The sequence below is a fragment of the Grammomys surdaster genome, unplaced genomic scaffold (genome assembly GCF_004785775.1).
Source record: "Grammomys surdaster isolate TR1022 unplaced genomic scaffold, NIH_TR_1.0 126076, whole genome shotgun sequence".
In the NCBI taxonomy this organism is placed as follows: Eukaryota; Metazoa; Chordata; class Mammalia; order Rodentia; family Muridae; genus Grammomys; species Grammomys surdaster.
Genome location: NW_021620885.1, coordinates 7,020,555 through 7,041,714, shown reverse-complemented (window position 1 = coordinate 7,041,714; position 21,160 = coordinate 7,020,555). Strand labels below are relative to the sequence as shown.

General features: G+C 40.3%; 1 protein-coding gene across 1 annotated transcript in view; it reads right to left on the bottom strand.

Annotated features, from left to right (window-relative positions):
• The window catches only part of LOC114611047, a 124,762-nt gene that overhangs the window by 8,599 nt on the left and 95,003 nt on the right, over window positions 1-21,160 (bottom strand). Inside the window, exons 9-11 of the mRNA XM_028755708.1 lie at window positions 5,382-5,539; window positions 3,106-3,148; window positions 1,147-1,333 (exon numbers count right to left, since the gene is read on the bottom strand). Coding sequence (XP_028611541.1) covers window positions 1,147-1,333; window positions 3,106-3,148; window positions 5,382-5,539 — 388 coding nt within the window. The remainder of the gene's footprint in view (window positions 1-1,146; window positions 1,334-3,105; window positions 3,149-5,381; window positions 5,540-21,160) is intronic.

The window sequence follows — 21,160 nt, the reverse complement described above, 5'->3', positions numbered from 1 at the left end:
CTCTCTCTCTCTCTCTCTCTCTCTCTCTCTCTCTCTCTCTCTCCCTCTCTCTCTCTCTCTCTCTCTCTCTCTCTCTCTCTCACACACACACACACACACACACACAAACACACACACACTCATGCACTCACACACATCACTAAACAAGCTTAGCTTATATATGTATACATCACTAAACAAACAGGTTATATATGTATATGTTTGTGTATAACAACAAAAATTAAAGAAAAAAAGATCATGAATTTAAGAGGGAATGAGAGGGTCATGGAAGGGGTTGGAAGAAGAAGAAAGGAAGAGGAAATCATATAATTATACTGCAATTAAAACAAAATACATAAGTTAATTAAATAATAATTTTTAAAATTCAAGAAATCTCTTGTCTAGTTTTCAGGTATTTTTTTAAATACTTGTATGATCTTTTTATATCTATAAGCTTTTAAAAAATATATATATACATACATATACACATATATATATATACACATACACATGCATCATATATGTATGTATACAGATGCAGATACAGATACATATACAGATACAGATATATCATAAGAATGTAAAACAGATCTATGATAAATGAATGGAATATTATGAGAATAGCTTTTTATGCTCAGACCACTAAATGTAGAGCTAATATTATTTCAATGACAGCACTCTTGTATATCAGTCAGCTGCTACTTCCATTTTATAAGCAAGCAAAGTGAATTGTGGGAAATTGTACAAACTGACCACCTAAAACAGCCTGCCAACATCCAAATTAGGAAGACTTTGAGTAAAGGTTTCAACCCAAGAAAATAATGAGCATTCCTTCTGAAAGCCATTGGTGACCAAAGGAATGAGTTTGTGTTTTAACTACTAGACTTTAAAGCATGAGGCATTAGGCCTCTGGTTTCAGGGTTAGCCTGGCTGTTCAGATCTCAGTAGGCTGCTTACTTCTCCACTTCTAGCCACGGTACTGTGTGGCCTCTGCAGCTGCTCTTCTAATCTGCAAATGCAACAGTAGCTGTCCAACCGTGCCTCTTCTGCAGAGCAACCATGGGCTGTCTTAGGTGAAACAATGGTACAGGAATTTACAAAGGTGCAATAAAGCTAAGGCATCCTTCCTGTGATTGTAATTATTTTCAAGGGATGTTGATTCCTTACCTGATGCCTGAGTAGAGCGAATGCTACCATAGAAGTATAAGCAGCCATCCTTCAGGATGCAATAGTGTTGGATCCACACATCTGTGCTTCTCTCCAGCTGGTGCAGAAGGCCCAGACACTCAGGGTGTTTGATAGCGAGAGGTGGGAGGCTACTGTTGTGCACTGTGACATCTTCCCAGACATGGTTCTGCAGGTGTAGCACAAGAATACATAAGTAACCATCATTTATCAGATGCCTTTGACCCACACAGTAGTGACATGGGATAAGCTTTGTTTAGCATTAGGTAGCCACTGTCCCAAATGTTTCTATTGCTAATATGATCTCACTGCTTGAATAACTGACAAATTAAGCCCTTGCTTATAGAGAACTCCTTCTTTTCTTTGGCTTCTATTGTATTCTTGAAGAAATCAAGAATATCAGCTGCAAAGTAGGAGATTGGGATTAGGTAGCCAATGGACATAGGTACCTCTGTAAAGAGTTATTAATGTGTCTGTTTATAAAGTGCTGGCCCGATGTGTGGCTTCTCACATCACAGAGATTGCTCTCCAAGGCCCAGTTCCTGGTATGTCCACTATGAATAATAGCAGCCCCTCATTCATGCCTTTCTTTATCTGAACCCCAGTTGTGCAGCAGAACAAGTTAACTGCTCCAGGCCAGCTCCAGCCTTGGGCTCTCATGGTCACTGAGGTGGAAGGCTGATGATAAATGAAACCCTCTAACCTGGAGGGCAGCCCTCAGTCCACAGGCCTGGGAAACAAGCTCTTTTCTGAGAACTCTGACCCATGGCCAGGAGCACCATGCTTTATCTCTTCATCAGAACAGGCCTGTGCTTGCCAGTTTCTTTTTGTTCAGTTTTGGTTTTGCCCTTTCGTTTTTTAACAAGGCAGTGAAAAGCTAACAGAGTGCAGAGCTTGCTGGATTCTGTGCTCTGAAGTGGGAGCCTGCTGGGAGTTGGGCCGTTCATTTTTTTTCACTCACTGTAGACACTCTGAGTGCATTAGCAGAATAGATGCCTCTAAAAGTAACTCGGCTTGTTACAGTGGTGCGTTGGCGGGGCCGGTGAATGTGTCGAGTGCTGTGTTCCAGATAAAATGAAATACAAGTCCTGCTGTTCATTATATGACAATGCGTAGATTGTTCTTTAAGGATAGTTTACAAGGCAGGGCACCCAAACTCCACCCTGAATTTCTGCTAATGTAAAAACTCAGGATGTGTAGAGAAGTAATAAGTACATGTCATCTTATGAAGGAGCGATTGTATTAAATAAAATCTATAGCTTCATTACAAATCACACAAATCATTACATCCACAGTGTAAAAATGAAACAGTTGCGCACAGGAGAGTGTTCTCCAAAACGTGTTAAAGCACAGACTCAGAAAGAGGGCTACCCGGTCTGAAGTGATGACTTACCTGATGACGTACAAAAGTCATCTAACATTTTAGAAGTAAAAATCTAACAGAAGGCTATTGCTCCAAAGTTGAGGATCATGAATGTGGAAGAAAAGTGCAAAGTGGCTAACGAGTGTACAGAACAGAAATGAAGGCATCACTGAGTGTCTGGATGCAGCGCGTTGGCTCTCTGACAAGCTGCTCAGGCAGCGGCCACATCTCAAGACATCCTGGAGATCCCGAGAGTGCAAAGAAACACCCACATCAGTTTCTCACTATTGTAGACTACTTCATGGCTACATGCAAATCAGAAATTACAACCCACCTTGTGACTCCACCCCAAGTCTTATGGGAGGGATCTCATAAAAACTCATGAAACTAAAAAGAACAGCAGGATTGACTGCTGCCTTCTTGGATCCCAGGGAAACCCATTTGATGCCAGTCCTTTCGCCAGCACTTAAAACAGATCTAAGACATCTCCGACTGGGCTGCATGACATCTAACCTGCTCTTTACTCTTCTGGAGGGAAACAAACAGGAAGTAGAGACCAGGAACCCAGGAAACCTTACCTGGCGGATGGGACGGGCTGCTTTCTGCATTGCCTCAAGCCACCTGAAAAAGTAAAAGGAGAGGGGCAATCCATAGAGGATTGGGTCACAGGGAGGGGCTTGTTACTGCTTAGCCTGTCCTTCCAGCAGAGCAGGCCTTAGTCTCAGATGTATTTCATCCCTCCTGGGTGAAATTAACATGTTCTTATAAGTTTAAACTTAGTGTGTAGCAAAACCTTTTCCCGCATATCTAAAGTAAAATTCATGATATGCCCCCCCCATGACTGTCATTTGATCAATTCCTGAGAGAAAGTTAATTCACTACCTCTAAGGTTTGGAATTTGTTAACAACAGCATAGCTACACTAAATATTAGGCTCTGCCTACTAGAATATGGAAATACTGGTGAATGACCATTGCCTTGAGCCCCATGTAGTGTGCTCTTTGGACACTGGCTTCATTGGAATGCCTTATGGTGTCGCATCTGGAGGCCTTAGCTCTCCAGTCTTGCTCCTCAGGGTGGCATCGGCAGATTGACTCCACCCCACCCTGTCAACCTTTTCTGGTTTTGTTTCACACTCCCCAACTTCCAAGCAGAGCACACTGTTCCCTGTTCTCCCTGAAGCCCAGTCTGTTTCCCTTGCTCTCCTCTGCTGCATTTCTGCTTCTGGATGTGTCCCTCTTCTGGAAATAACTCCCCCACCTCCGCATTCACAAGCCCTCAGTGCCTGTTCTCTACTGGTGTACTCTGTGTCTTCTCCTGGGATGCTTGTCAATGTTCATTGTGTATTCAAAAAAACAAATGCCCTACCATGTTAGTTCCAATTTGGTATTGAGTTTTGTTTATTTATTTCTCTTTTCTCTTTCCAAACCACTTACTGCTGTCTTTCAAATTCATGGCCTCTTTTTATCACTAATTGTTATTGTATGCATGCATATATATACACATACATATATATACATATATGTGTAAATATGCCTATATATGTGCATGTAAACACATATGCATGCATACATATATACACATATTCATACATATATACATATGTTCTCAAATGTAATCTGTTCAGTCCATCTGCTGTAGCATGTATGTATGTTTTCAGTGCTTACTATTCGGCACTGGTTTTCTCTGGGGAAGACTATTTCTCCTACTCAGCATTTTTAGCTGCTCACAGGTTTTGTGCAGGGCTGAGGCCTTTTGATTCTTCCCACTCCTATGTCTATTGGTCTCACCCTTGGGCAGCTCACATTTGGGCAGCCATGTTGGTGAGACTTTGTGAGTACATCTTTTGATGTTACTAAGAGACACAAGTATACAGCAAACTTCCTGATCTTCTGGCTCTTCAAATCTTCCCACACCGTCTTCCACAATGTTTCCCATTTACATACTTTTGGGGTCAAAGATGGGCTCTTCATTATAAAAATAATCCCCAGAAATGTTAAAATGCACCCTAGGCATGTTAGATATAAACAAATGCTGTTCATATCATACTATCCTGGTATTCCTTTACTGTATATTGTTTTAAATATACAATATTACACAAATTCTTTTTGCTCAAGATGTTTTTGACCTAGTACCCCCTTTAAGGATAGAGCTGGGCGAAGGAAGCTTTTATTTAGTCTAGACACGTTGATGCGTTGCCTTCTTCATTGACTTTCTGTTCTGCATGCTGACCCACCCCTCACTTTAGCTGGTCAGTTCCTTCATTACAGCTTTCACTTGGCTCACTGAAATGTCCAGTGAGCTCCATCTCCTCAGAGAGTCATGCGCAGTGTGTATCTAATGGTCAGGACCCATTTTTACCTTCACAGAATGCCGAGGCACTCTCTCTGTGGATCGTGTGCTTACACAATGTCAGACAGAGTCTTTTCTACTCAAGGCCCTATTATTTAATCTTCTTCATGCATTTACTTCATTTCATTATAGCATGTTGTTACATATCATGCTTCATTATTTTATACTAATAACTATCCATCTTACAATACATCTGGCTGTTTGTTAGGAATAAGAGGTATGCACAGTTAAGGAGCTGTGGCATTTTTGAACTTTCATCTTTCTAAAGACAGGAAGGAGAGTTTCAGTAATCACGCTAACAAAGCATGCTCACATTTTTTGGAAATTCTGATTGAAATAAAAAGAAGAAATAATGACATCCTAAACTTACTGTACTCAATACAACATACACTACCACCTTTTTGTTCTTTTTCTTATTTCTGCCTCCAAGAGTATGCAAACCTCTCCCTTATGAAACATTTCCCCTCTAGAAGCAAAACCAGGGAGACAGATTACTGAGTTACCTTTTCATCTCTTGGTTTGAGGTTGCACAGAGGCAGAATATTCTGCTTCCAGACTGAGGCATACAGTTAAATACAAATGGCTTCCCCAAGCTGTTGTCAATATCGACTTCTGCTCCTTCTAATTTTATTATGTCTAGAGGTGGCCACTTCCCTTCATCCTATAATTAATAAAGAAGATTATCAGTTAATGGAGAAAATGAAAATGAAAGGAATGAATACCACAATGGTTTTTTCCTTTAAGGTGAAAAGAAAGTAAAACAGACTTTACAGATTTAAATTATTCTATTTAATATATGACATGGTACTCCAAATAATCTATATGTAATTTTTAAACAGCTTTGAATTGTTGTTCTTGTTTTTTGTTTTTTGTTTTTTTTTTTTTGGTTTTTCGAGACAGGGTTTCTCTGTGTAGCCCGGGCTGTCCTGGAACTCACTCTGTAGACCAGGCTGGCCTCGAACTCAGAAATCCTCCTGCCTCTGCCTCCCAAGTGCTGGGATTAAAGGCGTGCGCCACCACCGCCCGGCTTGAATTGTTGTTCTTAATATGAGCATTATTTATGCCTGTTTGTGAAAGTATTATTAATGCCAGCTTTCATGTCATAAACACAGGACATCAAAAGAAACCCGTATCACATAATATGCCTTGTAATGGTGTAATCGCTGGAGAGTACCTATACAATGGGTTCCATGCTTACTGTGTATCTAGTTCCATGCTAAGTTGTTTCCATCCATTCACTGAGTTGACAAATGCTCATGAAATAATTATCTTTATCATCTCCTATAATGTATCAGAAGACAGTAGTACAAAAACACTAAAGAATAGTTTTTCTATAAAGGACAACATTTTAACATACTATTATATCAATGTAAAACTAAAATAACTTTACAAGTAAATTGTTTTGATTTTGTTTATTTTATAGTTCTTTCTCAAACTCTTATCATCATTAGTCATATCTATTTTCACCACCTCTGCACGGAGATGTAACTTACACAGTATGACTTCACTCACTGTATAATTATATGGGCCTCACTCTTGAGTAAACTTATGGAGATAAGAAACCACCATTGTAATCTAGTTTCAGAATATTCCCATCAACCTCTAAGCTTCCTTTGAGTTTATTTTCAGTTAGTAGCTACTATTTCCTAAATCACAGATAAACAGACATATTTTGGTCATTATGTATCCATCATTCTTGGATATTTAATACAAGTGGAACTATATAACTTGTGATTTTTCCCCCTTAGTGTGATGTCTTGAAATGGCTAAGCTGAAGCAGGAATTAGCACTTCATTCTTTTTAAAGGCTGGATGATATTCTATTGTAGGAGATGTCACATTTTGTTTCTCCACACATAAGTTGACGGATTTTTTTTCTGGTGTGGGGCTATTTTGAGTAGCACTTCTGTGCATATTTATATACATGCCTTTGGCATGGAGGTGAATAAATGCAAGGATATTCTTCAACTACAAATATTACCTCATACTTCTGTGGAGCTTTCAAGGACTATGCTTTAATCTTCACAGCAGAGATTATTTAGGGGAAGACTGCTAGATTCAGTCATATGCCCTAGTATTACAGGGATGGCATAGAAGCAGAATATGGCCCCTATTTTCCACCAGTGGCTTTCGACACTGCATCTTTCAAATGTCTGCCTTCTTGGATCACTGGGATGCGAGGGACTGTTGGCCTTTGTAATCAATATTCAATGCATGTGTTAATCTACATTTTGGTTATGTAGTTACATTTCCACGATTATTTTAAAGTTGAATTAGAAATAGAAATGAAACCTAAGGATCTTAGATGTTCATTTGCTGCAAGCAAATGCCCTCTGTGTCTGCCTTGTGTGGACCTATTTTACAGACAAGGAGATTCTGACCTTAGTGTCAGTGTTGCTAAGGGAATGTCAGGATCCTTCCACATCCTTTGATGTGGGAGAACTCAACAACATTTACTCGTGGCACACTATACAACCAGGATGAGAGCCTCTAGTCATTTAAGAGGTCTTCCCTGCTTAAGGAGATGTCACATGTGCATGAGAAAAATTAAAGATAACGTAATGGATTGGATTTTAACACCAGGGCTACTTTCTCTTACATGCTGTGCATCATAGCCAAGATGGCATTTTTATGAATCTCAGCTGCTCTCTCATGTCCCCCAAATGAGGAGCCTTCTGTGTCCCTGGTAGCAGCTGCAGTGACTCTTTGGTCATGGGGCATTGCAGCAAATGTGGGTTCTCCTGCAGCTGAACTTTCTGTGCCTAGTCTTTTACCTCAATTTCACTGGCACAAGAACATTTAAGTCCCTCTCTTGGTGAGATCCAGATGTTGAAAAGGAGACTCCTCTCACTCTAATCCCAAGACTGCTATGGTGCCACTCTCACAAATCAAATGGTTTCTAGTGATAAAGGACAATTAAAATCCAGCTTTCATTTTACTGTCAAGTCTGAAACTTGAATCCCTTAAGCAAAATTCAGTCTTTTAGCTTGGCAATGACTATTAAATTGGCTCTGTTTGATCCCTTCCCTACAGCTCCGCCAAAAGTCCCTCTTAGCTCTGATGGAGCAATGAAAATTTCTTCAAGGCTGAATTTGCCACAACTTTCTGTTCTTTTGTCCAAGGCACAGAAATCCTCTGGCAGGGCTTTTTATTCCTGAGCCAGTTCACAGGTTCAGCTGCTGCCTGTGTGCAGGATTGATTAAAATAGCACAGATGCTGAGAGGATTTAAACAGGAATTGTTTAGTGATGTCCAAAGGCTATAGACTGAGAATAAAGGAACTTGGACTGTTTGTGCCAGAGGTCCTTGGATAACGTTGGCGTTTTCTCTCATAGAAATAATATTTTCTACAGAATGAATTCCAAAGGTCAGACTGTTGAGAAAGGAGAAAACATTAAGCAATAATGAGGACAAACCACCTTAGAGTGAACGCACTTCTAAAGTAGATCGTTTCTAACGCAGGAGAATGGAGACGAGAGCATTTGTGTGTTTGTAGGATTCTCTGCTAAAATAAACCTACCTACAGATGCCTTTGAATTTTTTGTTTTGGTCAAAACTTTGGTTTGAAACAAACAAAAATCCAAAAACCAAAAACTCAGGACACTGTGTGTATGTTTTACTTTGTTTGGAGGTACAACCCTGAAAATCCAAAGACCTGTAAGAAGGCAGGGAAAGGTATCTTTAACCATGAAAAAAGATCATTCTGAGTGAAGAAAACAAGAGACACGACGAATCTAGACAGAAAGAAAGATGGCCTTAAAGGAAAAGATTTCATGAAAAATAGAGATAAATAAAATGAAATAGAGGTCCAAGAAGGTGTAAAGCTGGAGAGTTGGGGCAAAGCAGAGGAGGGTCCTTCAGAACTGTGGTAATGACCCTGGGCACCCTCTGTCACTAGGTGGCTCTTTAGAGCACTTTCTCCCTGCCAGCAACTAAAATCACCACTCCTTGATGGCCATGAGAAGATGCATATGACCAACTATGCCCTCAGATCAGGAGAGCAGTCAAGGGCGCGGTGAGAAGAAAGGGGGGGATGAGGAAGGGTTTCGCTGCTGTGTCTGCTGTTGTCATTGTGTCATTGACAAACAGAAGTCCTGACTCTTGAGGAACTACAAGCTCTCCCTACATTACTTAACATTTTTTATATATCTATGCATATATAATATATATATGCACATATAAATACATATACATACAGACACACACACAAACATACATGTATATATGTTTGTGATTTCATGTTTCCTCTTCAGGAAGGCACGAGCAGATAGAAAGGGCAGAAATCAGGAACTTAAATAGGCAGGAAAATGACGCCCCTTTTTTTTTTTTTATAAGTAATGAGTTTCCCAGTTACAGCTTCATGACTTTTGTTCTTCTTTTGATCAGAAAACAAAACAAAATAAAAACAAAACAACCATGAAGGCCATTTGACTGCCTCTAAACTGGCAGCCACACACCTTTTCAACTGAAGTGTACCCATAAGGTTGTTCACCTTTCCACAGAGCTATGGCTCTTTCCCCGTTTTTACAAAAATCCCTGGCTGCAGATGTGACATCAACAGAGGCAACTGGCTGCCAACTGAGAATTTTGTGCTTTCTTTTTCAGTTTGCCTAGAGTCGAGAATCAGGTTTTCAGTGTGATAAATACAGGCTGATTGCACCATGCTGTTTCCTGGCAGCAGCAAGATTCCAGACTCCAAGAGGCCCTGGGACCCCTTGCAGCTAAAGGAGCTTGTCATTGGACAAATTCTGATGCTATGCCCAGACAAACAGGTTTCTTCTGGAAAGTTAGCCAAAGGGAGGTTTGCCAATAGTATTTGAGTTGGGGCTACCCGAGCTCAATAGCTTTGAAGAGCAATTTATGCTTTCAATTGAGTTGTTCATTTGTTACTATTTTTCTTGGCTCCTAAATCGCCCTTAGAGGATAGCTAGTAACATGCAATGCTTACCATTACAAAGAAAAAATGAAGATCTGGGCATGGTGGCATATGCCTCGAGTCTTGGTGCTCGGGGCTTGAAGACAAGATTAGCAAAAGTTTGATGCAAGTCTAGAATACATAGGGAGTAGAAGGAAAACCTGAGGTGTGTAGCAAGACCCTGTCTCTACACTGACACTACTGAAAATAAAAATGCCTATGAAACAATGCAGTGGGTATAACAGCCGGAAAGCTATGGGCACAATACAGGCTTCTGCACCATACGCTCTTAGATGAAGTGCTTGTTTTAAACGGTCGTGTCTAAACGCAATGCACAGTAGTGCTCACTTATCTTCAGAGGATACATTCCAAGGACTCCAGTGGATGCATGAAGCAGTGAGTACAGAAGCCTGACTATAAGCATTTTTCTACAAGCCTTGTACGTCGAGTGTGGCTACCCAACACTAGACTACATTGGTCCTTCTGAGTTTTGTGGTACTCATGTACATCAAGACTTCTCTACACAATGAGTACAACAACCAGGACACTATGACAGGGGATCTGATCATTGAAATAACTATGAAGCAATTTATGTAGAGTATAGTAGGTATACTGCAAAAATGTATGATTTATGTCCAAAGCAGGATGCAGTTGGATAAGATTATCACATTACTCAGAAAGGCATTCGGTACAACATGAATTATTTATTCCTGGAATTTTCCATTTAGGGTTTTCGAAATGCAATTGACTGTAGGCCACGGAAACACGGAAACCTCAGAAAGCAAAACCGTAGTTAAAGGGAGGACCGTCATACTATTTCTTTGTAGAAGGGGTCTACAGTCAGAGCAATGGGCTTTGAGCCCCATGATACTCCTCAGTGTATCCCTACATGACTTGCTATTGACTTCATACTCATCCCGTGCCTCAATTTCTTATTTGCAAAATGTGACCAATGTAAGAGTTGATCACGTGTAAAGTGTTTAAGATAATGCCTGACATTCCGTACATGATACATAACTATTTGCTCTAAGAAGCACCCCCACACAGAGGCCAATTCCACTACAGAGAACCAGGCCTTTACTGTTGAGCTGCTCACAGGGGGTAGCTTCTGGAGCCTTGCCAAGCCCTGTTTCTCCCAAGCCTGGATCAACAACCTGAGCACTGATAATGTTTCTTTCCCCATCCATTCCTCCACCAGTCTGTGGCTTCTGTATCATCTGGTAGCTGTTACACTGGGCACTCAAGATCTACATGGATGTTAACGTTCGACTAATTTCTGATTAGGCATCTCGTTCATTCATTCATTCATTCATTCATTCATTCATTCATTCATTTTTCACAGTTTAGGAGCTTGCCTTGCAAATGCTAGGCAAGTGTTTTTCCACTGAGCTGCAAGTGCTCTTACTCATGCCAACGTCTGCTCTTTCTTCTGGCCTTGTTCTCTGATTATTGGCTTTTTTCCCAAGGCTAGTGTTTCCATTCTCAGTAATCATTGGTTAAACATTGTGCCCTTGCTGGGAAAGAAAGGTCTTAGCCCTGTTTTAGTTTGCAGTGGGTTCAGATGTTTATCTACAGGCATGATGGGTTACTCTGACTCTTTGAGCATAGGAAACATGACTCTGTCCTCTTCTTTTAGATTTTTTTACTTTGCTTTTTGCAAAATGAGTTGATAACATGAAGGAAAAGTTCTGTTTTCCTTTTGAAGTCTTCACCCCAGTTCCATGATTTCTTCCTGACAGAAAATTTGCTCAAGGCCTTGACATTTGGTTCATCTAGAGCTTAGTGCTGAATCCTCTGCCTTTCAAAGTGTAGGCTACAATTCACAACCTAAAGGCTCTGATACTACATTCCAGGGTTCTGGACACAGAAATCAACTAGTTATATATGAAGACTTAGCTTTTCTGTGTCAGCCTTTTGATAGTTTAATATGACAATCCTTCTGAGTCTTGTGGATGTTTGAAAGAGCCTACATAATGCTGTCTTTTCCTACTCTGTGGCCTTGAGACATCCTCTAGTGTTAAATGCAGCTTGTCCGGGGCTTTCCCCTGACTCTTACTATGAACAAAAAAATGGCATGGTAGTGAATTCCAGATGATTCAAACTCGTGTGCTGGTCTTTTTGCTCTGTATGCTTTTTTGTATGACTTGAAGTTGGGCATTTGAGAATCTGCTTTCACTCCCCAAAGAATTACTCAAAAGTACCCTGGACTCCTGAAGAAGAAGATGGTTTCACCAGCTGCTAGATCCAGTTGAGTACCATCATCCCCCATATTCTTTTTACTGCACCAGACTTCCTCTTGTGTTGAAGCATCAGTTGTGGCTTCCTTAAGCTCTGAGAGTTTGGCTGGCCTCCCTGATACAGAGCCCATGTTCTCTGGGCTTCAAGCCTGTATCAGTAACCTGATACCATTTACTCCCTGACCTTCTGCATACCTGCTTAGCAGCCTTGGCTCACCTGACCACTGTTATTTTGCTTTTTGTTTTGAATCTGTTCCTCAGAGATGGTGGATTGGTTCTGGCTGAGCACCCTAGCTACAGTGAGCCAAAACAAATGTGTTTGGTGATTTCTGAACTATCACTTCCAAATGTGTCTTTGTTAGGAGTACTTTTCTTCTGTCTTAGGGCACTTTTTAGGATAGATTGATCAATGGAATAGAAACAAAGACCTAGAAATAAACCCACACACCCACGGACACAATATTTGACAAAGAAGCCAAAACTGTACAATAGGAAAAGGAAAGCATCTTCAACAAATGGTGCTGGTCTAACTGGATGTTTGCATGTATAAGAGTGCAAATAGACCATATCTATCACCCTTCATGACACTCAACTCCAAGTAGATCAAAGACCTCAACATAAAACTAGACACACTAAATATAGTAGAAGAGAAAGTGAGGAATAGGCTTGAATATACTGTCACAGGAGACAAATTCCTAAAGAATTAGGCACTAAGATAAAAAATTAATAAATGGTACCTCATGAAGCTGAAAAGCTTTTTCAAGGCTAAGGACACCATCATTAGGACAAAATGGCAGCCTGCAGAATGGGAAAAGATCTTCAACCTTACATCTGACAGAGGACTAATATCCAAAATATATAAAGAACTGAAGAAATTAGACATCCACAAACCAAGTAACCCAACTGAAAAATGAGATACAAACCTAAAGAAAGAATTCTCAAAAAAGAGGAATCTCTAAATGGCTGAGAAGCACTTAAAGAAATGTTCAACGTTTTTAGTCATTAGGGAAATGCAAATCAGAATGACTCTCCATTTTACAACCATCAGCATGACTAAGATCAAAAACTCAAATGATGGCACCTGCTGTCAAGGATGGGCAAGGACAACACTCCTCCATTGCTGGTGGGAGTATAAACTTGTATAACCACTTTAGAAATTGGTTTGATGGTTTCTCAGAAAATTGGAAATAGTTCTCCCCAGGACCTGGCTATACCACTCCTGGGCATAAACCCAAATATGCCTCACCATTCCACAAGGGCATTTGTTCAAGTATGTTCATAGCAGCTTTATTGATAATAGTGAGAAACTAGGAACAACCTAGATATCCCTCAACTGAAGAATGGATAAAGAAATGTGATACATCTGCTAATAAAAACAAAGACATCATGAAATTTGCAGGCAAACGGATGGAACTTGAAAATATCATCCTGAGTGAGGTAACCCAGACCCAGAAAGACAAGGAGAGTATGTACTCACTTATACATGGACATTAGCCATAAAGTGTAGGATCCACAGACCCAAAGAAATTGGGTAATGAGGGCCCAAGGGAGGATGCATGAATCTTTCTCAGAAGGGGAAACAAAGTAGTCATCGTAGGTGGATGGAGGGAGGGAAATGGGTGGGACGTGAAGAGGGGAACAGGGATGGTGATCAGATGTGGGGAGAGGGCGTGGCAGAGAGCAGGGAGTGAGAATGGAAATAGGGGTATCTCTGGGACCAGCTGGAGGTCTGGGATGGGAGAGGCTAAGGGGAATCTATGGGGATAATCCTAGCTGAGATTTCTACCAGCAGGGAGGATATAGAGCCTGAAGTAGCAACCTCCTGTAGCCAGACAGGACTTCTAGTGAAGGGGACAGGGACACCAAATGAGTCACAAAATCTTCAACCCCAAATTTGTCTTGCCTACAAGATGTGCAGGAATAAAGATGGAGCCAAGACTGAGGGAACAGCCAACTAATGACTGACCCAATTCAGACCTAGCCCATGTGAGAGATCCAATCCGACACTATTAATGATATTCTGCTATGCTTGCAGACAGGAGCCTCACATAACTGTCTCCTGAGAGACTTCATCCAGCAGACAATAGAAACAGAGAGACCCACAGCCAAATATCAGGAAGAGCTCAGGGGTTCTATCCCCTACTTGTGAAGAATCTGAAGAGAAGGAGAGGTGGTAATGGGGGAGGGATTTGTAAGGGTTGGACTGGGAGAAGAGTGAGGTGGGCTTTGAACTGGATGTAAAGTGAGTAAAAAAATACATTACTGAAAAAACAGAGATGCCCATTTACATTTATAGTCACTCTCCCATGTCCTTAGGCAATAGTTCTCCGTATTAAATTTCCTGTTTGAGTTACTTAGTGTGATGGTTCATTTTCTTTGTTAACTTTGTAGTAATTGTTTGGTCAAACAATCCTAAGTGTTGTGGGAAGGTGTCCTTCAGACATGATTAATGTTTGAGGTAAGAGAATTTGGTTAAGCAACCCAGCTCCATACTTTGGAACAGTTTCATCCAGTTAATTGAACGGTAAAGAAGAGATACTGACCTACAAAGAAGAAATTAGTCTATTCAATCTCCCTCCCTCCTTCCCTCCCTCCCTCCCTCCCTCCCTTCCTCCCTCCCTCCTTACTTTCTTCCCTCATTTCTTCCCTCCCTTCCTCCATCCCTCCTTCCTTTCTTCCCTCATTTCTTCCCTCCTTCCCTCCCTCCTTCCCTCCCTCCTTCCCTCCTTCCTTTCTTCCCTCATTTCTTCCCTCCCTCCCTCCCTCCCTCCCTCCCTCCCTCCCTCCCTCCCTCGCTTCCTCCCTCTCTCCCTCGCTTCCTACCTCCCTTGCTTCCTCCCTCCCTCCTTTCTTTCTTCCCTCCTTTCTTCCCTCCCTTCCTCCCCTTCCTTCTTTCCTTTTTTTCTTTCTTCTTCTGTGCTTGAGATTATTTCCACAGACTTATTTATGCTGCCTAATAACTAAGCTACAGCCCAAACCCCACTGTATTCTCTCCGTCTATTTTTGAATGGTATACGTATGAGAGCATCAGAAACAAGCAACTTCCTCTGGGTTCTCAATCGACCTTTTTATGAGCGTCATTAACAGAACAGTGTGGAGTGTCATAGGGTCACATGTTCCTCTCAGCATCACCTTGTCATTACCTTCCACCTTCATTATTCCCTGCATCCCAGCCATCGTTCACGGTCCTGCTTGAAATTGCTTTCTTTCTTCCTAAAGTCTTGCCCTTGCTGCCTCGTCAGTCTCCATCTTCTCACGAAGCATGTCCATGACGCACAACTTGATGCTGAGTTATGTAGGCTATACCTGGGTCTTTGGAAGCAACATTATGTGGGGCTCTTATTGTGCACAGGGATTCTGCTATGCACTATTTTTTCTCCATGATGACTTTTAAGCGGGAGGCATGATGCTGATGGTGCTAACAATAAGCAATTTCCTTAGTGTGAACTGTTGTCTGTCAGCCGTTTCTATATTGTCTTGTTTAATTCTCTGACTTAGTAAAAGACTCTCTATATTTTGTGTGTGAGGAAAAGGAAGGATAGGATCTTGTCTGAAGGTCCCAGGGTTGACAAAGCCTCAGTAGGAAAAAAAATCCAACTCAGATCAGCTTGATATTCCTTTTTTCACTAGGTCTGGACATATTTGACAGAAATATTGAGAGAGGTTTGTTGAGCTAGACCAGCTGAGAAGCTGGATTTAAACTTTTTGTTTTACTTATTAAGAACCGTGGTAAAATACATACTATATAGAACTTATGACTTTAAACATTTTGAGGAAACCTATTACCATCATTCTTAAGAATTCTCTTCATTCTCATAAGCTGAGTCCCCATTCCCTTGGGTCCATTTCCTTTGATTATTATTATTTTTAATTTATTTTTTGAGACAAGTTTTCTCTGTCTCAAGGTGGAAGGTAATGAAACTTGCTTTGTAGACTAGGCTTTCCTGGAACTCAGATCTGTCTGCTTCTGCCGCTTAAGTGTTGGAATTAAAGGCATGTGTCACAACCACTTGGCTTTGATTATGTTTTTAAATCAAATTTTCATCAATTAATTTTAATATTTTTTCACATATATCATACATATGAAAATATGTATTTATTGTAAAGTGGCTATGTGTGTGTGTGTGTGTGTGTGTGTGTGTGTATTTACTTTTTTGGAAGGAATATTTAAACTCTATTATCAGTGATTTTTATTATTTAATCATCTCTTCTGGAACATTTTTTTATCATAACTTTATGGTTAGGCCTGTGTACTACCTTGACAATCACTGTATAATTAAAAATTCTCCTTTTCCTCCCTCTGAGGCATCAAATGAGATTAGCATATTGAAAGTATGGTTTATTATTCTCAAGTAAGAAGCCTAAAGATTAGGGTACTCCTTATCAAATATAGACACATAAGTATAAGCAGGCAGGAAAAAATAATGCATGCTAAATTCCATGGTAAATCTTCATACTTCAAAAGTTTATAGAGGTCTGATGATTCAGTGTCTTTAATAAATGATGGAAAACCCTTTCCTGGCTTCTCAGAATATGAGACTTTGTCCATGACTCACAGTGAAGTCTCACAGAGATTAGAAGGGCCAGAATACCCGTCTCACTTTAAAATAGTTGTTCTGTGATGGCCAGAGTCCTGGCTAGGAATTCCTATCAAATTCCTTTGTCTAATCTCAAGAAGTTACCTAAATGGATCATGCGTTATCAAACAGGAATCTTACTAGCCCACTGCTGAACACTTTCTATGTGCTGCTCAGCTTTTTCTCCAGTGAAAATTAACTCTTTGACCCAGATGCTTCTTCTTGAAGTATTTATCTTAATAATTCTAAATGATTTTGACAGCATTATAAGGCCATATATTATGAGTACTGCATTAACTTTATTCTACAAACAAAGAAACAGGCAAGTGAAGTTAAATAATTTGACCAAGGAAATGCAGCTAATAGATGGAAAAATCAGGATGTGAACCAAAATTTACTCAACCACTGTCTCCATGAAATGAGATTTATTTTATAAATGCCTGACACTGTAAATGTCACATTCACATTAACCCTGGAGTCCAGAGATGTCATTAATTCCCATCTCTTAGCTGGGAGCAAAGATTGCATTAGATCCTCAGGGACCCAAGGCAGAGCTGGGGCTTGTATCACAGTCTTGACAACCTAGGCCTAGCCTTCTTAATCTCTTGTTAGACCATTGTTTCCCCCAGGTCTTTTGGATTCATCTGACTGAAAGCTCATCAACAGGGTTAGACTGCTCTGCCCGTGTTGGAACCTGGGCAGGGCTTGGTCCAGAGGAAATGTTCTGTTAATAGCTGGTGAACTGTGAAAGGAAGCTTCACCCATGAGACCCATGAAGGTTTCTTGTGGAATAAGTACCTGGCATCTTGCTGTGTTACTTTGCAATGGTATTTTTCACCCATTGTAGGAGTGAGTAGGTATAATCCTGTTTCTAATAATTTCACCTCTCCCTAAAGTTGGGAGAAGGGTACAGCTTATAGTGTTGCTTCATTTTAATGCTTAGGTCCCTAGTAAGATCAGCGCCTACCCTTGTGTGCATTCTGCTCAGGACAGATGGCAACACTAGAAAGCATAGGAGTGCATTCCTTCTACCAAGTGGGTAATAAGCAAGTGATCATTTGGTGGATTTAGATACAGTAAACGGAAGGATGGCCAGGAAGAAGCTGACAGATCATTTACTTTTGGAAGATGGGCTCAATCCTTCAGGACTTCAGGGCAAGGTCTGTATTTCTGGCTGAGATCACTTTATCTCTTGTGATGTCCAGCGGAAGACACCTGAGAGCTGCTAACTGATTTGGACTCACTGTGCTTCTTTCTAAGTGCATCTTTAGCTTCTGTCATTTTTACTCATTCACTGATGTTGAACTACGATGTTGCTCATGAGATCCCAGATTGTAACCCCTTGGCCTTCATAGTTTCCTCATCAGTCTGTGTTGTTATTTCTCTAGGACATGTGGGTTCACCTGGGTACAGTTATCCCATCATCTAGAGGGAAGGCCTCTCCTCAGAAAGGTGTGCCTGGACGGCAGTTCTTAGCCAAACTCCGCCCAATTTCAATTCAATTCTATCAGTTGTGGTTCTTACTCTTCAGGTTAACATTCTATTTCATTTTCTAGTGATGTAAAGATGATTTTGCCCCACTAGGATGTGGAACTTTCTTTTCTTTATAACCTCTGCATCCTTGCTAGGTTCAACTATGCCTAATGTAATTTGTGGAGTTAAAGAAGATCCTTTATCTCTTCAAAACAAACTCTGGGAATACTGAATATCATGTTTTGCTCACAGGCATTCCTGTTCGTCTATGATGTTAACTTCCTGAATGAGGGATAATTCACTTTCATCTCCTGCAATATCTAGGAAGAACAGGCTTCTATAATGTTTCTAAGTGAGTACATAAAAGCACATGGTACTGAGGCACAACACTTCTTTTCTTTTGTAGAACAACTGGGCACAATATTAAGCTAAAATGATTGAAACTAATTCGATTGGACAGATTGCTAGAAACTCTAAGAGACCACCATACCAGAATACTCAGCAAGATGTTCAATCACCATAGGTAGAGAAAATAAGACATTCCATGAAAAAACCAAACTTAAGTGGTATCTACATACAACTCTTGTCTTACAGAAGGTGTTGGAAGGAAAACTCCAATGTAAAGTGGTCAACTAGAACCATGAAAACACAGGGAATAAATCTCAGACCAGCAATAGCAAAAGAAGGGAAGTATGCATGTATGCATATGGCTGTGTGGGCACACACATACACACACACACATACTACCACCATGACCAACACCAACAAAAACAAAATGACATGAATCAACAATCATTGGTTATTGCTATTCATCAATATCAGTGTTTTAATTCCCCTATAAAAAGACAGAGACTAACAGAATGCATATGAAAGCAGCATTCAGTCTTCTATGCATTTAGAAAACATACAACATCAAGGATAGACATTACTTCAGAGTAAAAATGTGGAAAAAGATATTCAGAGCAAATGGACCCAAGAAGCAAGCTGGTATAGTCAATGAATTATAAGGACAAACTTTAAGAATCTGTATTCCACCCCAAACTGGAAAATTTAAAAGGCATGAATAATTTTCTCAAAAGGTACCACATACCAATGTTAAATTAAGATAAGATAAGTAGTTTAAACTGACCTTTAACCCCTAGTAAAATAGCTGCAGTCATTCATTAAAAGTCTCCTAACCTGATTTCTACCAGACTTTTAAAGAAGAATTAATGTCTATACTTCTCAAATTATTCCATAAATTAGAAACAGAAAGAACATTGCCTAATTTATTTTATGAGGCTACAGTTACCCTTATACCCAAACCACATAAAGACCCCACAAAGAACCAGAATTGTAGACAAATTTCTCTTATGGACATAGATGCAAAATTCTCAATAAAATACTTGGAACCCAAATCCAAAAAGCCCATGTAGCTTGCTAGTACTGGTGGAATTGGTCGATACTACAGGGATGAGAACATAGACTTCAGGAAATACTGCAGGCAAGAAAAGGCATAGGTGTAGTCTTTTGTTTATAATATGGTTTGGCAACACTGCTGGTCTTCTATAGAGATTCTTGTCTTCCTGTAGGTCTGTTTCTCTTCTATCTTCCATTTGGAATTTTTAAAACAGCTATAAGCCTCAATGACAGGCCTCAGCCTGAAATCCTGCATACAAAAATGTCACATTACAGTCAGCCAGGTTGTTCCATCATTGGAACAAAGCAGAGTGGACCACAGTGCCTGGGAGTGGAGAGGGGGTCTGAGAAATGATACTGCGTAATAAAATTGTTTCCTCTTTTTTTACTATGAAGAATATTATGCTCACTTCATATCAAGAAGTTCTATGCATCTAGAATTATTATTATTATTATTATTATTATTATTATTATTTTCACCCAGAAAGGCATCCACACTTGTTCTAATTGCTATTCTTGGTTTTGCTTTGCTACTTGTTAGAGAGATTCTGGGCTATGAGCTTTGTTTTTTCAGTGGCTAGTGGCTGGTAAGTAAGTTACTTGTCAAATCAGTTACCTAGCCAAGCGGCACTTACACTCCAAGACTGATGGCTGCAATGTGCCAAATAGTACCCAGGGGTTCCTGCTCTGCCACAGTGAAGAGTGGTTTAGGAGCTAAAAAATCAAGCAAGCCCAATCAGCCTTACTTCCAAAACACACTCCTGAGCAGATTTCCTTTCCTTAGTATACATCACTGTTACTCGACACAGGTCAACATCGTTAGGATTGCTGAAGTCCTACGCCTGCAGGCCTTTCAGTTTCTTTGATTCCCAGTTCTAGTTATCTTTATGTTGGAGTTTACAGGAGTTTTAATAGTTTCCTGATACTGCTGTAATAAATATGCTACAATACAACAGCTTAAATCTACAAAAATTGGATTCTGTTATAGTTCTGGAGGCCAGGTCCAAAATTAGTTTCCATGGGCTAAAATCAACATACTGATAGAGGATTTTATTTGCTGGAGGCTTGGGGAGAAGACACAACTTCTTTTACAACTCTAGTGGCTGCTTAAATTCCTAAGTCCCAATGTCATCAGTCAACCTCTGTGTCTCTGATCACATTCTTTGAGTCTCCCTCTAATAAGGACTCTAAGATGACACTGAATCTGTCTGGAACATCCAGGATAAAATCTTCATGCCAACACTCTAAACTAAATTGAACATATCCACCAACTCCCTTTCGCCATCGTAGACAACACACAGACTCTGTAGAGATTAAGTTGGAGACATCTCTGCTGGGCAGGACAGAATACTGAATTTCTTATTTGGTTAATATCTACTGTTGACTTACCACTGTAAAGCAAAATCCAGAATCTTTCCCATAACATGTGTGATCCAGCTCATACTTTTCCAGCAATTTCTCAAGCAAGTCTTCTCCTGCCTTCCTTTGTACCTGTTCTATTGCTAAGGGCCTGCTGCTCATGAAACCTCAGACCCTTTCCTGTTTGGATTGTCAGAGACTACTGCTCCTTGTTGAATCGCTCCTCATATGGCTGCCTGGTCACTTACTTTGGGTCTTTGGCCAAACGCTCTATCTTCTGAAAGAACCTTCTTGAAAACTACCACTATGTTGGTCATTTTAACAT